The sequence below is a fragment of the Mus musculus genome, chromosome 11 (assembly GCF_000001635.26).
Source record: "Mus musculus strain C57BL/6J chromosome 11, GRCm38.p6 C57BL/6J".
Lineage (NCBI taxonomy): Eukaryota > Metazoa > Chordata > Mammalia > Rodentia > Muridae > Mus > Mus musculus.
Genome location: NC_000077.6, coordinates 60,900,824 through 60,914,185, shown reverse-complemented (window position 1 = coordinate 60,914,185; position 13,362 = coordinate 60,900,824). Strand labels below are relative to the sequence as shown.

Sequence of the window (13,362 nt, the reverse complement as noted above, 5' to 3'; positions counted from 1 at the left end):
ATCAGCTACAGCTGCCCGAGTGGGTGGGCTGCATAGCTCCAGCCCGCACGATTCCAGCAGAGAGTAGGTTTGCCTGTCAACACCTTGCATTTGACGTTATCTATTGCCTCAGGCTTGCAGTGAGGCTAATGCCTAATATTAAATGGCTGTCGCGGGGAGGATCTAAATTACCCCATAGGTCATTGCGTGTTTTGCATATGGGTCCGTGTGGGTCCTAAAAGTCATTCTGGGGCATTCGGGAGGACAATCGGCGCCCTGGATGGACCAGCACATCATTGTTGAAGCCGCGAGCGAAACGGGCAGCGCGGTCTCTTTAAGAGACGCCAGGAATGTATCCAAACAGACAGTGCGCGCAGCGCACGTGACTCACAGCTGATTTCCGGCCCCGCCCCCTTCTCCGGCCCGCGCCGCCGAAGAGTCAGTTCGCTGCGGCCCGCGGTCCCCAGTGTCGGCGCGCGCGATGGCGCACGCTACCCCGCCGAGCGCACTGGAGCAGGGCGGCCCCATCCGCGTGGAGCACGACCGCCAACGCCGCCAGTTCTCCGTGCGCCTCAACGGTACCGAGCTGCCTTTGTTTGCGCGCGCGCGGGCGGGACGGGGCGGGACCTGCGGGCGGACGGACAGATGGATCCCGGGGCGGGAGGGCTCCCGAACCCCCCGACTGGCACCGCCGGAGCGCGTCTGCCCGGGCAGCCCGCACCTGCTAGCGCAGCCGGCCTCCGACATCGCGGACGGAGGGCTGCCACCCTGGGTCCCAGAGAGCAGGTCACTGGTGGCCTGCCACCCCCACCCCCCGGGTGTTCGGTTGCTTCCTGCCGCCGTGGAGGAGCCTGCAGGGGCCTGGGGCATAACCTAGGGAATATGTGGCCTGGAGGAGGAGGCGGGTAGGTGATTCTGAGACTTTGGCCAGTTTGTCTAGTCAATGTGTGCATCGGTCTCCCGGAATCTGCAATGGGGATAGCTGGAGTGCAAACCGCTTTGGATGAGATGCTGTGGCAGTAAAAGTTCAGAATGACACATTTGGTGCACAGCAAGTGCTGATAAACATAGATAAATGGCTACTTTTCAACAGATAGAGAAGTCAAAGCCTCATCTGTAGCGTTTGTACCAGCAGACCGACACTCCTCCCATTGATTCTAGGGCTGGAAAAGATTGTGGAATATGGGACCTTGAGCTCTCTGTAGCCCACTCCTCCCAGCTGGGCCCTCTGGGGAGACCCGACTTAGCCACTGCCCATATTATTTTGATTGGAAGGATGCACCACTTGAGTGTGGTCGGCCAGTAGGTAGGTTGTAAGCAGTCAAGCATACGCAGCCTATCCTGACTTCCTGAGCCAACCTTCTGTGACCTGCACTTGGAGGCCAGGTCTCCCGTTTGTGCCACCTAACCACCGTGGGGGCAGCTATCACTTCCTGTGTTGTGACATACCGCCCCACTTACAGATGAGTAAACTGAGGCTGGGAGTGCAGGAAATGGGACCTGCCCAGCTTTAACAAGACCAGAGGCATATTCAAATCAGGGCCCAGCTGCCCCTTGCCCTATTCTTTCCGTAGAGAAACAAGTCCTGCTGTCATGCTGATGGTAGCTCAGCTGACTGTGACACTTGGCCCTGATCCCTTGAGAGGCCTTATCTGAGGGTTTGTTTGTTTTTTGTTTCTTTTTTCTTCAGATCCTCTTTTCTGAAGTTTTCTTAGTTCCAGTGAGGCTTTTAGTTCCTGGGGACTGTGGAGGCACATCAGATCCATAAAGAGAAAGGCAGAAGCCTTAGGCTTCTCTCTCTTTCTTTCTTTCTTTCTTTCTTTCTTTCTTTCTTTCTTTCTTTCTTTCTTTCTTTCTTTCTTTCTTTCTCTCTCTCTTTCTTTTCCAAATGGGTCCAGTCAAAAGGACAGTACTCTTGAGAGCTGGCTATGAACAAATGATATCCTTAAACTTAACCGTTCTGCAATCTGCTGCCCCGTTGACAGAGAGACAGAATTGCTAGAGGCGGGCAACCTCGCCTCGGCTCCTCCTGTACAGCCTGGGCCAACAGTTTACTGAGTACCTACTATTTACCCAGGACTTGTAGGGCTGCCAGTCTAAAGAAGGAGATGGGTCTCAGATGAATTGCATAATATCTCATAAAACCAAGGCCTTGGGAGGCGTGGTCAGGCAGAAGGAAGGGTCTATTGGGGCAGAGCCACTGTTTGGCATTAAGTTCCAAGCAGGTGGTATTTAAGTAGAGACCTGAAAGAGACAAGAAACAGCTGTAGCTGTGAAGAAAGGCACTGTGTGAAAGAAACCTTTGAGAGCAAAGGCCCTGCAGTACCCATTGTGTGTTTCAGAGCAGCCAGGAGTGGTGCAGGCATAGAAGAGCGTGACAGGTAGGATAAGGCTAAGAGGTCAAGGAGGCAAATAATATAGGAACCAGAAATGTGAGCTTGGGTGTGGCTTCAACCTTCAGTGCTGTGGGGTCCTGAAATGCCTTGTAAAGAGGACAGATGCCATGGACCAGGAACCCTAAGGCTGTGCTGATGGGAAGCGCACTGTGGGGTATGACAGTGGGGAGCTGGGTGCTGCACAAGTCCAAGCAGTGTGATCAGGGGTGTGAAGAAACGTCTAAGTCCTGAGCATGTGTGACAGGAAACATGGAGGAAGTTTGTTGATTGGAGGAGACTGGAACTCAAGTCTACATGACCCCAGATTGAAAATGCTGGGCGTGTATCCACTGTTCCATGGGTGGGAAACCAAGGCACAAGGCTGATGGACAACTAGTCCAAAATGGAACCTCGGATGTGTATGTGTTTAAAGATTTGTTTTTATTTTATTTGTGTGTGTGTGTGTGTATGTACAGACAACATACATTCCAGTGCCTGTAGAGGTCAAATGAGGGCATCAGGTCTGACAACTGGAGTTACAAGCAGGTGTGAGCTGTCAAGACACGGGTGCTAGCTGGGTAGTGGTGGTGGCGCACGCCTTTAATCCCAGCACTCGGAGGCAGAGGCTGGTGGATTTCTGAGTTCGAGGCCAGCCTGGTCTCCAGAGTGAGTTCCAGGACAGCCAGAGCTATACAGAGAAACCCTGTCTCGAAACCCCCCCCCCAAAAAAAAAAGAAGACATGGGTGCTGGGAACTGAGTGGGTTCTCTGTAAAAGCAGAAAGCCCTCTTAACTGCTGAGCCAGCTCTCCAGGCTCTGGGACTGCTACTTGTTGCAAGAAGGCTCTCTCCAACCCCTCCCAGAATTCTCTGTACCCCCAGCTAGGAAGACAGAACTGGAACTGAGACCAACTGATCCTTCCAGTTTCTGGATGTCCAGCACGGTCCCCAATATGCTTGTCTAGGTCTGGGGCACTCAGAGCCTAGCCTGGACTGCCACTAATCCAGGTGGCAGTGACTGCTCACCTGTGGTACGGGTGTTGGGGGCCGTCATAGCTGGCAGTGCCACGTGTGCGTTCTGTCCCAGGGCAGTGAACAGTCCGGGGAAGAAGCCTCTATTATAGAGGGAAAACCTGGAATAAGAAGGTGGTGTCCAGTCAGGCGTGGCGGCGCATGCCTTTAATCCCAGCACTCAGGAAGCAGAGGCAAGCGGATTTCTGAGTTCGAGGCCAGCCGGGTCTACAGAGTGAGTTCCAGGACAGCCAAGGCTACACAGAGAAACCCTATCTCAAAAAAAACAACAAAAACAAAACAACAAAAAAAAAAGTGGTGTCCAACTGGGAGGCCCTGGGTACCTGGGTATAGATGCGGCAAGTAGAAAGATGAGCAGGGAGCTAATCAAACTCTCAGTGGCTGCTGTAGGGAGAGGCTGCGGTTGAGCTGTGGCTGGAGCCTGCTGGCTTTAGCTCAGAGCAAGCCCATGGACCTCTGCAGGGATCCCACCAAAGGCACAGGGACCAGGCCGTGGGGCTGTCATATGCCACTGGCCCACCTCCAGTCTCACGGGCATCTGGTTGGAAGATACTTCCTGGGTGTCAATCCCTGACCACCAGACACCAAAGGCGTAGGCAGAGTCGCTGTGATACCCCAGGGTTGCCCACAGGCTAAGAAGGCTCCTTGGGATTGAGAGCAAGAAGAGACTGAAAATGTTAGCGACTTTGCAAGAGCTCAAGCCCCCACCCCAAGACTGCTGGGAGCTTAAGCTGGGCTTTGGGTGGCCCTAGGAGGTTCATCACCTGGTTCCCTACACTGCCTGATTCACCAGGGCCAGCCACTCTGGCTTCCTTGCTGTTCTGGGCTTCTGAGGATTTTGTTTGTTCTGCTCTTACCACTGGGACTCCTCACACCAAAGTGTCCTACTCCCTCATTCCTTCAGGTCTTTTGCACAAGAACCAGATGTCCTCTGTATAATGACAGCTCTCACTTCTGCTCCCTACTGCTTCTCTGCTCTCTGGGCCCATCTCCCAAGGCTGGCATCTGTCGTCTCCCTTACTAAAATGGGAAGCAGTGCTGTGTCCATTCTGTTCACTCCAAAAACACAGCCAGAACATAGTGGGCAGTCAGTGACTTCATTGACCCCAACAAACACAGAACCAGACCTGGGTCCCATGTCTTGCAGCTATAGGGGGTGGCTGTGAAGGTTACATCTGGGCCTTGGCCAGGGAAATGGGCACAGCCCCAGAATAATTCAATCTAAGGAGGGAGTTTCAGCACAGGGGAAGGCCATGGCCTTTGTAGATGTGGCTGAGAAGGGAGGTGGCATTCTAGGTCTGGAAGAAGAGCATAGTTCCACAAAACAAAGCACTCTGGGGGGCTGGAGAGATGGCTCAGTGGTTAAGAGCTCCGACTGCTCTTCCAAAGGTCCCGAGTTCAAATCCCAGCAACCACATGGTGGCTCACAACCATCTGTAATAAGATCTGACTCCCTCTTCCTCTTCTGGTGTGTCTGAAGACAGCTACAGTCTTTAAAAAATGATTAAAAAAAAAAAAAAAAAAAAACAAAGCACTCTGGCCGGTGTGGTGAGGCATGTTCATAATTGCAACACTCTGGGTTGTAAGCCAGGTTGGGCTACATAGTGAGACCCTGTCTCAGAAGAAGAAACGGCACCAAGACACAGAGCTTGGAGAGGGGAGGTCCGGCTTGCGCTCTGCCTCCAGCCCCCGTGTGGCTGCATGACTTGGATCTCAGGAGTCTACCTGTGGAAACAACATGAGTCATAGTCTCCCTCATGGAACTTGCAGGATATTTGTACATTGAGGGCAGAACCCTGGAAGGCTCCTGGAGTGTGTGTGTGGAGTGTGACTCTCCACTGAGCCTGTCACTGCCTTGTGACAATGCCTGGTACAGGCAGGGGACCCATGCAGCATTTAGGAGCGGACTCTTTGGCACATGAAAGTTTGAATGTAAAGTGCAGCTTGTTTAAAAGTTAAAATACGGGGCTGGAGAGATGGCTCTGCAGGTAAGAGCACTGACTGCTCTTCCGAAGGTCCTAAGTTCAAATCCCAGCAACCACATGGTGGCTCACAACCACCTGTAATGAGATCTGTTGCCCTCTTCTGGTGTGTCTGAAGTCAGCTACAGTGTACTTTAAGATATAATAAATAAAGCCCAGCAGTGGTGGCACACACCTTCAATCCTAGCACTCCGGAGGCAGTGACAGACAGATCTCTGAGTTCAAGGCTAGCCTGGTCTGCAGAAGTGAGTTCCAGAGCAGCCAGGGCTATACAGAGAAACCCTGTCTAGGAAAAAAAAAACAATGAAAAAGGGGAAAAAAAAGGAAGTAGAGCACTCAAGCCCAGCTCTAGTAAGTTCTAGGCCACCCTAGGCTCCCTGAGACCCTGTCTAAAAAAGACAAACAACGTGTTTTATTATATTGCTAGGGAACCCTATGATCCCATCTGCCTTGGGCCTCTCCTGCCTTGCCTGCAGTTGTTCTTCCTTTATGCTTCCCTTAACTGTGCCCTTCCCAGCCAATGGGCTTTGTCCTGAAGCCCTCTAGCAACCCCTGCCGGCTTGAGCATTTCTTTCATACCCAGACAATCACTTCAAATAAAAAATGTTAGGTTTGCCTTTGACTTCTTTTTCTCATTGAGCACACCCCAACTACCAGCAAGTCCTCCATAGGGGATCCCTGTGGAGCAGTAGGCATCCTCTTCCCACAGGGACCGAGGCAGCTGGACTCTTCTGCCCTAGAGTATTGATGCAGCGGGAGGATTCTGTGAAACTATAGTTACCTTCCAATCCTTCACTGAGAACCTAAGTCATGACGGCTCAGAAGGCACAGCACTTACCATGTCATTTCCCCATCCCTTGGTCCACTCTAGTTGGCCACACCAGCATCTTCACTGTCCCTTAAAGATCCCTATCCTGCCCCAGAGCCTTTGCACAGGTGTTCCTGCTAGAGCATCTCCCTGATCCAGCGCTTCTCACATCCATTTCCCACCTACTGAATGTTTCAGCTACTCGCTTTTCCTGTTTTTCTTAGCCATGAGGGCAGATCTTGTCCCTTGCTGTATGTGTGGACAGACAGAGAACTACAGGTTGTGATTGGAGCAGCTTCTCCTGTCACATTTGCCAGCAGGATTTTTGGTCGACTGGTGAACTCTCATCTTGACAGGCCTGGGAGGGTGGGTAGCTCTTTGTGCCTGCTTCCTGAGCCCAGTGGACTCTGATTTGGCTTGGGTCTTGTTAGGGGATTGGCAAGTCTTATGCTCTGATACCACCTCCTGTTTCCTCCTCCACTGAAGTCAAGGATTTGTCGGGCTCTGTGCTGTCCTGTGCTGAACCTTAGAAAGGGGTTTAGGTTTAGCTGAGGGGAATGGCAGTAGCAAAGCTTTGTGAGTAGTTGTGTGTTGTTGGCACCAGCCTGCTGCAGAGAGTGCCTCATTGAATACTACATACAGCCCTCTGAGGAATGCCATCACGATCCTGCACTGGGCATATGAAAACCGAGACCCGGGGTTATTCAACATTCAGCTTTTTTTTTTTCCCTCGAGGCAGGGTTTCTCTGTGTAGCCCTGGCCGTCCTGGAACTCACTCTGTAGACCAGGCTGGCCTCGAACTCAGAAATCCACCTGCCTTTGCCTCCCAAGTACTGGGATTAAAGGCGTGCACCACCACTGCGCGGCTAACATTCAGCTCTTATAGCACATTGGTAGTCTGGTTCCGGATTCTATCCTTCACCCTGTCCTCCACCCCGGGGGTTGCCAGGAATAACGAAGCTCCGAGGGCCTCTGGAGTTCGTACTTGAGCTGTTTCTATCTCTGCTCCAGGATGTCATGACCGAGCTGTCCTGCTCTATGAGTATGTGGGCAAGCGGATCGTGGACCTGCAACACACAGAGGTCCCAGATGCTTACCGTGGGCGTGGCATTGCCAAGCACCTGGCCAAGGTAAGATGGGTAGCAGACCAGGATGCAGCTCTCGCCCTCCCCTTACAGAGAAGATAGCCTGTGGTTAACTCTGATTTTCTTCTAGACCACAGCATAGCTTCACAGGCCCATCTGTCCAAGAGTTTGCATGTGGCAGTGGGAGAGCTTTAGATACCTGCTGCTTATGGTGCTAGGCCCTGTGGCAGGTGGCCACTATTCTGAGCCTGGGGCCCCACAGCCTGACTCCGCCTTGGGACTAGGACTTGGCATGCAGTACTTGCTTAGTTAGCCCTGGTGATGCATAGTGGATGAGTGTCCAAGTCAGTGGCCTCCATCTCCACCTGCCTCTCCCAAGCACTTCAGAATTCCAGGCTGCCTGAGGACCAAGTCCAGGTGAAGTGAAGCAAAGAACGATTTTCAGGTGCAGCTCCCGGCCCTGTGCTCTGCGGAGAGCTCTATACTGGTTTCCCAATCCTGTCTCCCTCCCTCCCTCCCTCACTCCCTGCCCTGGCTCTCCTAGACAGGAGGCCTCTTTACCCTCCCTGTGGGGCTTCCAGGGCCTCGTGCCCTGCCATATAGGACCCGATCTATCTGTGTGTTAACCCAGTTACCAGGAGGGAACTCAAGATGCTGGCCTAGGCAAAGTGGGAAGGTTATCCACGTGGAGAACCTGGAGCAGTAACAGAGAGAGCTGGTGACTACCAATCTCGTTGGGCTACAGTGGGCTGCAGTCCCCAGGCAAGCTGCTGCTCTAACAGCTGTTCTCCCTCTGCTGGCCCAGGCTGCCCTGGACTTCGTGGTGGAGGAAGACCTGAAGGCCCACCTCACCTGCTGGTACATCCAGAAGTATGTCAAGGAGAACCCTCTGCCACAGTACCTGGAGCGCCTACAGCCATGACCCTGGCCACTGTGTGCAGGAGTGCACCCTGTGGGCCTTCTGTGTGGGCCTCAGCCAGCTCATGTGCTCTCAGGAACCTGTTCCCATGGGGACAGGCTCAGAGTTATTTTTGCAAGGACACCCGTCTGCAGCCTTCATCCAGGATTCTGGGGACCAGCTGCTGGTTGTGGATATGTGAAAAGCCAGAGTGGGACGAAGGGCAGGCCAAGTGGTCAAGACCCGCTTCCCACAGAGGTCCTCCAGCTCTGCTGAGGTGGTCCTCCTACCAGCTGCACATCTCCTCTGGCCTGGCTACTGGGTCCCTGCTCTGATCAGCAAGAGGGTGACGTAGAGTCCCTGCCACCACCTCCTGGCATCAATGTCCTTTCTGCAAATGAGGAGGGTGTTCCTGGAGCCAAGAAGAACAACAGGAACCCTGTGTGCCAGCTTCCCAAGGTGGAGGTGCCAAGCCTTAGCCACAACCAGTGCTAACCCTTTCTCTGTCTCAGACTTGCGTGCCCTGGCACAGGCAGTGGGACGGCGGCAGAGGGCAGCCAATCCTGGCATGTGAGAGAGCCGAGGATTCAGCTCTGGCCCAGGCCCATCTGAGCATGCACACCAACACATGAGCACAAGAGGCGGGTCAGGTACCCACACTCCACACTGTTTGGCTTCTCATGTGGTTCCCTGTCAGAGGGACTCCCTTCTCATGCATTCACCTACAGGAGCCAGCCCAGAGGCTTAGTGTGGTCTGCTGAGCAGCCCAGTACCCTTAGCCCTCGCTGACCTTCAGCTGGACTTGTCAGGGCCTTTCTTGTGGGTCACCTTCAAGATGGATGAGATGGTGGCACACAAGATCCATTTCACATCTTTTGTACTCCTGGCTTCTGACCATCTCCCCACTGCTGCTTAGGCTACTCCAGACATCTGTGCACAGACACCTTCCCACTCTGCAGGAGTACTGAAATCTGGACCAGAAAGCCATGCATCCTGGCTGGGAGGTCTTAAGTTCAGAACCCTTGGGCCTCACTCACCACTGCAGTCATGGGCACAGACCCTTATGGTCCCCACACTCAGCATCTCCCTACCTCCTGCACCTCTGGCTCTTACCCGGTTCTTGATGCTCCTCTTCCAGCCTCCTAGAGTTCTAGGATAACCCAGCATACTCCTCACTACTGCCTCCCTCCTCTGCCACCCCATTCTGTCTGACAGGGACTCTTCGGGGTCCAGAGAAACCCCTGGGCCTCTAGGAAGACATTGCTGACTGCTCTGACAGCTGCGGTGGCAGTGTGTCCACAATACAGTACTTGAATGAGGGCCCTGAGTCATGTGGACCCAAGAAGAGTGGCTGGGCTTCCTCCGTGGGCTTGTCTCAAGTTCCTGCAGGGTGGCCTGAGCATTCCTCACTGCCTTGGCAGCCTTAAAGTCCCACTGACTGTGCCCCGGAGGCTTCATAGCCTTGCGGTGTAGCAATAACTATATCTCTGCCTCTTCCTCCTGGCCAATACTGCCCAACTGGGCCACTCTGGTGCTATCCCATCTGCCTCCCCCTACCCCTCAACACCTGTTCCACGTCCTGAGTCACTCCAAGAGCCTGGTTAGGCACTGGCACTCTAGACATCATGTTCCTTCAATAGGTCTGTGCAGTGCTCAGACCTCACCCTAGGCTTTCTCTTCCTTGCCCAGTCTACACAGGCAGTAACTCATGTGCCTTTCCTACTCTGAACCTGCCACCAGTAGTATCTGGGCCAAGGCTGGTCTTGGGACCTGCATCCCCTCACTTTTCTGACTTTTGAATACATTGCATGATCCTGTTGGTCACTGACAAAAGACTAAGGCACAGTGAGGTCAGGGGCCCCCAGAGCGAAGAAATAGGGCAAGATAGGTTGTGTAGGAAGTGGTTCTCCCTGGTGCCCAGCCTATTTGTTGGTCCTCCAATGCCTGCATAGTTGGACAGCTCCACTGCGGGGAGTCTAGGCTCCAAAGGCTGCCAGAGCCTGACTGAGGTCTCCTAGCACAACAGTGCCAACAAGCTTCGGGATCCCAGCCCAGGTCTGGGGAACTTTGCCATCTGTATCCCTCCATACTACCTGAACCTCAGAGTTTTACCCTAGAGGCCACACTCCTCATTGCTGGGCAACAGCTTTACAGGGATTCCTAGAAGTCATGGTGCCATACTAGCCTCTGATTCGTGAGCTGCTCTTTGCCCTCAAGTTGGTCATTCAGGGTTCCTGACAGAACTGTTGGTAAGCACAGGAGCAGTGCAAGTGTTCCAAGATGGGAGCACGTGGAATCTGCTCATGCAGTCCTCCTTACACGGGACCTAACCCACAAGGGCCAGGGTAGCTAGTGGACCGAGTGCAAGGCACAGCAGTCAGGCTCTGTGGTCTCACCCCCTCCTTAATTCTCATGCAATTCCCAAGAGACACCACTTACTGGGCCTGTCCTGCAGTTGAAGGGACAGGGTCAGATTAAGTGGGTCACCAGCCTGCAACCCACACAACTAGACAGCCCAGGATCTAAACCCAGTCCCTGACCCCTCGGTAGTCCCCAGCTTGTGTATTGTGGTCAGATGTCTACTTGGGAAACAAATGACCTCAGTAATACATAGATAACATTTCTAGAAGTTTCCTTACTCCTTTGAAGGGCTGAAATGAGGATCTGTCTTGAGTTGCAAGGTACACATGGCCAGCATTCAGAAGTCTGGCTTATGAACAGGAGCACTCCCCTGGAGCACCTGGCCACTCACCTGTTGTTCCTCAGATCAGGACTTGGGCTGGTTCGAGTCCTCCCACATGTCCTTTTACTAGTCTCAGGGTCCTGCTTCCAGCTCATTGCCCTAAGTTTCATACACGAGATCCTGTGAGGCTGTGGCTTGAACCTTTAACTACAACCTCGGGGATCACATTTATGGGTTTTAGCTGTGTCCCATGGCTTCAAGATATTAAAGATGCTTTTCTGGTTGTCAAAGGTGCTCTCTGCTTTTCTCTCGGTGCCTTGGGAAGAGCAGTTGACAGTGTTATTTCTGTCACTCTTCAGTGCTGTCCTCAATCTCTGCACCCTAGACTAGCTGGGAGGCCCTGGCTAGAGCCACAGGGGTGGCCATCGGGTCTTCCAGGCTTTGCCTTCAAAGCCAGTGATTACTGTGGCACTTATTAATCTAGCGTGGGATGTCACGGCAGAACCAAGATTGAACATTCTGTAAAGGATAGATTGGTTCTAGGATTCCCAAGGCTAGAGGGTCCAAGGTCAAGGGTCACATCTGGCTTTTTGCTACACTGTCTGTGGCAAAGAGCAAGGAAGGTTAGCCAGACACCCTTCACAGTAACAATGCAGTAATGGTTAACCCATGCCTAAGGGCAGAGCTAGCACTCATGACCTAGAAACCTCTGAAAGGCCCCACCTTTGGCCACCACTGCACTGCTTCAGTGCATGGCCTTTCTGGTACATGTTGCACTCCACGTGAGGTTTTAGGGGTCCATTTTCCCCAGCATTAGAATCATGTCCTGGTGGGGACAGATCAGCAATCCCGTGTTTACAACTTTGGGCAACTTTCCAGGAAGTCAGTCCCAATACCAGCAATGTCAGCCTGCACCGAAGAACGAAGAGCACTCAGGTACTGATGTGGGATTTAGGGCAGAGAACTTCTGAAAATGTTAAAATTCTCAAAGTTCCTCAGATTACAGGAAGCTGGAGGAATATCAACACCATAATCACGTGGCCTCTGAGGGTTCTCCCTGAAGAACAAATTCCAGGAGTTACGATATTCTTAACACACACACAAAAAAAAAACAAACCACTAATTGAAAATGTACTGGGTAAGGCTCTGACGAGTAGGTTTCAGGCCAGCAGCCAGGCCCTGTGGTGTACAGAGCTGGCAGCCCACACCATCAGATTAAGCAGAGGCACTTCTCAGCTGGCCGTGGTGGCGCACACCTTTAAATCCCAGCCCTCGGGAGGCAGAGGCAGGCAGATTTCTGAGTTCGAGGCCAGACTGGTCTGCAGAGTGAATTCCAGGACAGCCAGGGCTACACAGAGAAACACTGTCTCCAAAAAAAAATAAAATAAAAAAGCAGAGGCACTTGTGAGCAATGGTGCCATTCTGCTGATAGGTCAAGGCCTGATGGGTAGAGCATTTTCTCAGCATGCATGAGGTTCTTGGTTCCATCCGCAGCAACCAACCTCGATAGAAAACCAGAGAATAATGGGCCTCAAAGCCAGACCTTAGAGGAGGATCCTTTCACCCACTGTCACTACAGCAAACCTGGCCGAGATCCCAGCACCACCAAAGCCGGGCTTTCAAATTGGGAGCAAGTTATCCTGAGGGTTCGGGGTGGGGTGGGGGTGGGCACACTTGAGCTAGGAAGCATGGTGTTAGGTTAGACCTGATTTGGTAGACTTTTGGATTAGGGAAGGGATGGGATCCATAAGGCCTGACCAAGAGCTTGGAAGATTTGTTCCTGAAGGTCAGCCTCCTGCAGGAGAAACATGAGGGAATTCCAACCAGGCATGTTGTGAGAATGATAGGACATTTGAGCCTCTCCAGTGGCTGAAATCACAGAAATGTGTTACTATGTGGATCTAGACTGTGTTAAAGGCTTGGTCCACGGCCTGAGGTGCTATGGGGTGGTAAGGGAGACTCTTCAGGGTGGAGCCAGTAGGAGTTAGATACCTGAGATATACTCTCGGAGAAGATATCTGCACCTGGTCCCTTCCTGTCTGCTTCCTGGCACCACGGAGATGAGCAGCCTCCTCTAAGTCACCATAATATGTGATGTACATCCTTAGCATAGGCCTCAAGGCAATGGAGCCTAATGAGCTATGCAGTGGTGGCCCCTACCTTTAATCCTAGCACTCAGGAGGCAGAGGCAGGTGGTTCTCTGAGTTTGAGGCCAGCCTGATCTACAGAGTGAGTTGCAGAACAGCCAGGGCTACAGAGAAAAACCCTGTCTTAACAGAAAAAAAGATGGGTCTCCTCTGGCCTCCACCTCCTGAGTGCTGAAGCTACAGGCATGTATTACAGTGCCCAGAATGGCTTTGGTTGGTAGGTTTTTGAAATAGGATCTCCTGTACCCGAGTCTGGCCTCAAATTTGAGATCCTCTTTGAGAATAAGAGTTTTGGTTGGCGTTTTATCTGCTGACTATGGAAAAATGTATGTGTGGACTTAGAAAAGCAGGCTATCACATGTAGTCAGCTATCTT

General features: G+C 52.5%; 1 protein-coding gene across 1 annotated transcript; it reads left to right on the top strand.

The window, feature by feature from the left end:
• The first annotated feature begins 393 nt into the window (after positions 1 to 393).
• Positions 394 to 11,940, top strand: Natd1 (N-acetyltransferase domain containing 1). Its single transcript, NM_025294.5, has 3 exons — positions 394 to 557; positions 7,186 to 7,304; positions 8,065 to 11,940. Exons 1-3 carry the CDS (start codon positions 461 to 463, stop codon positions 8,179 to 8,181), a joined length of 333 nt encoding a protein of 110 aa, NP_079570.1. The 5' UTR covers positions 394 to 460; the 3' UTR covers positions 8,182 to 11,940.
• The last annotated feature ends 1,422 nt before the right edge of the window (positions 11,941 to 13,362 follow it).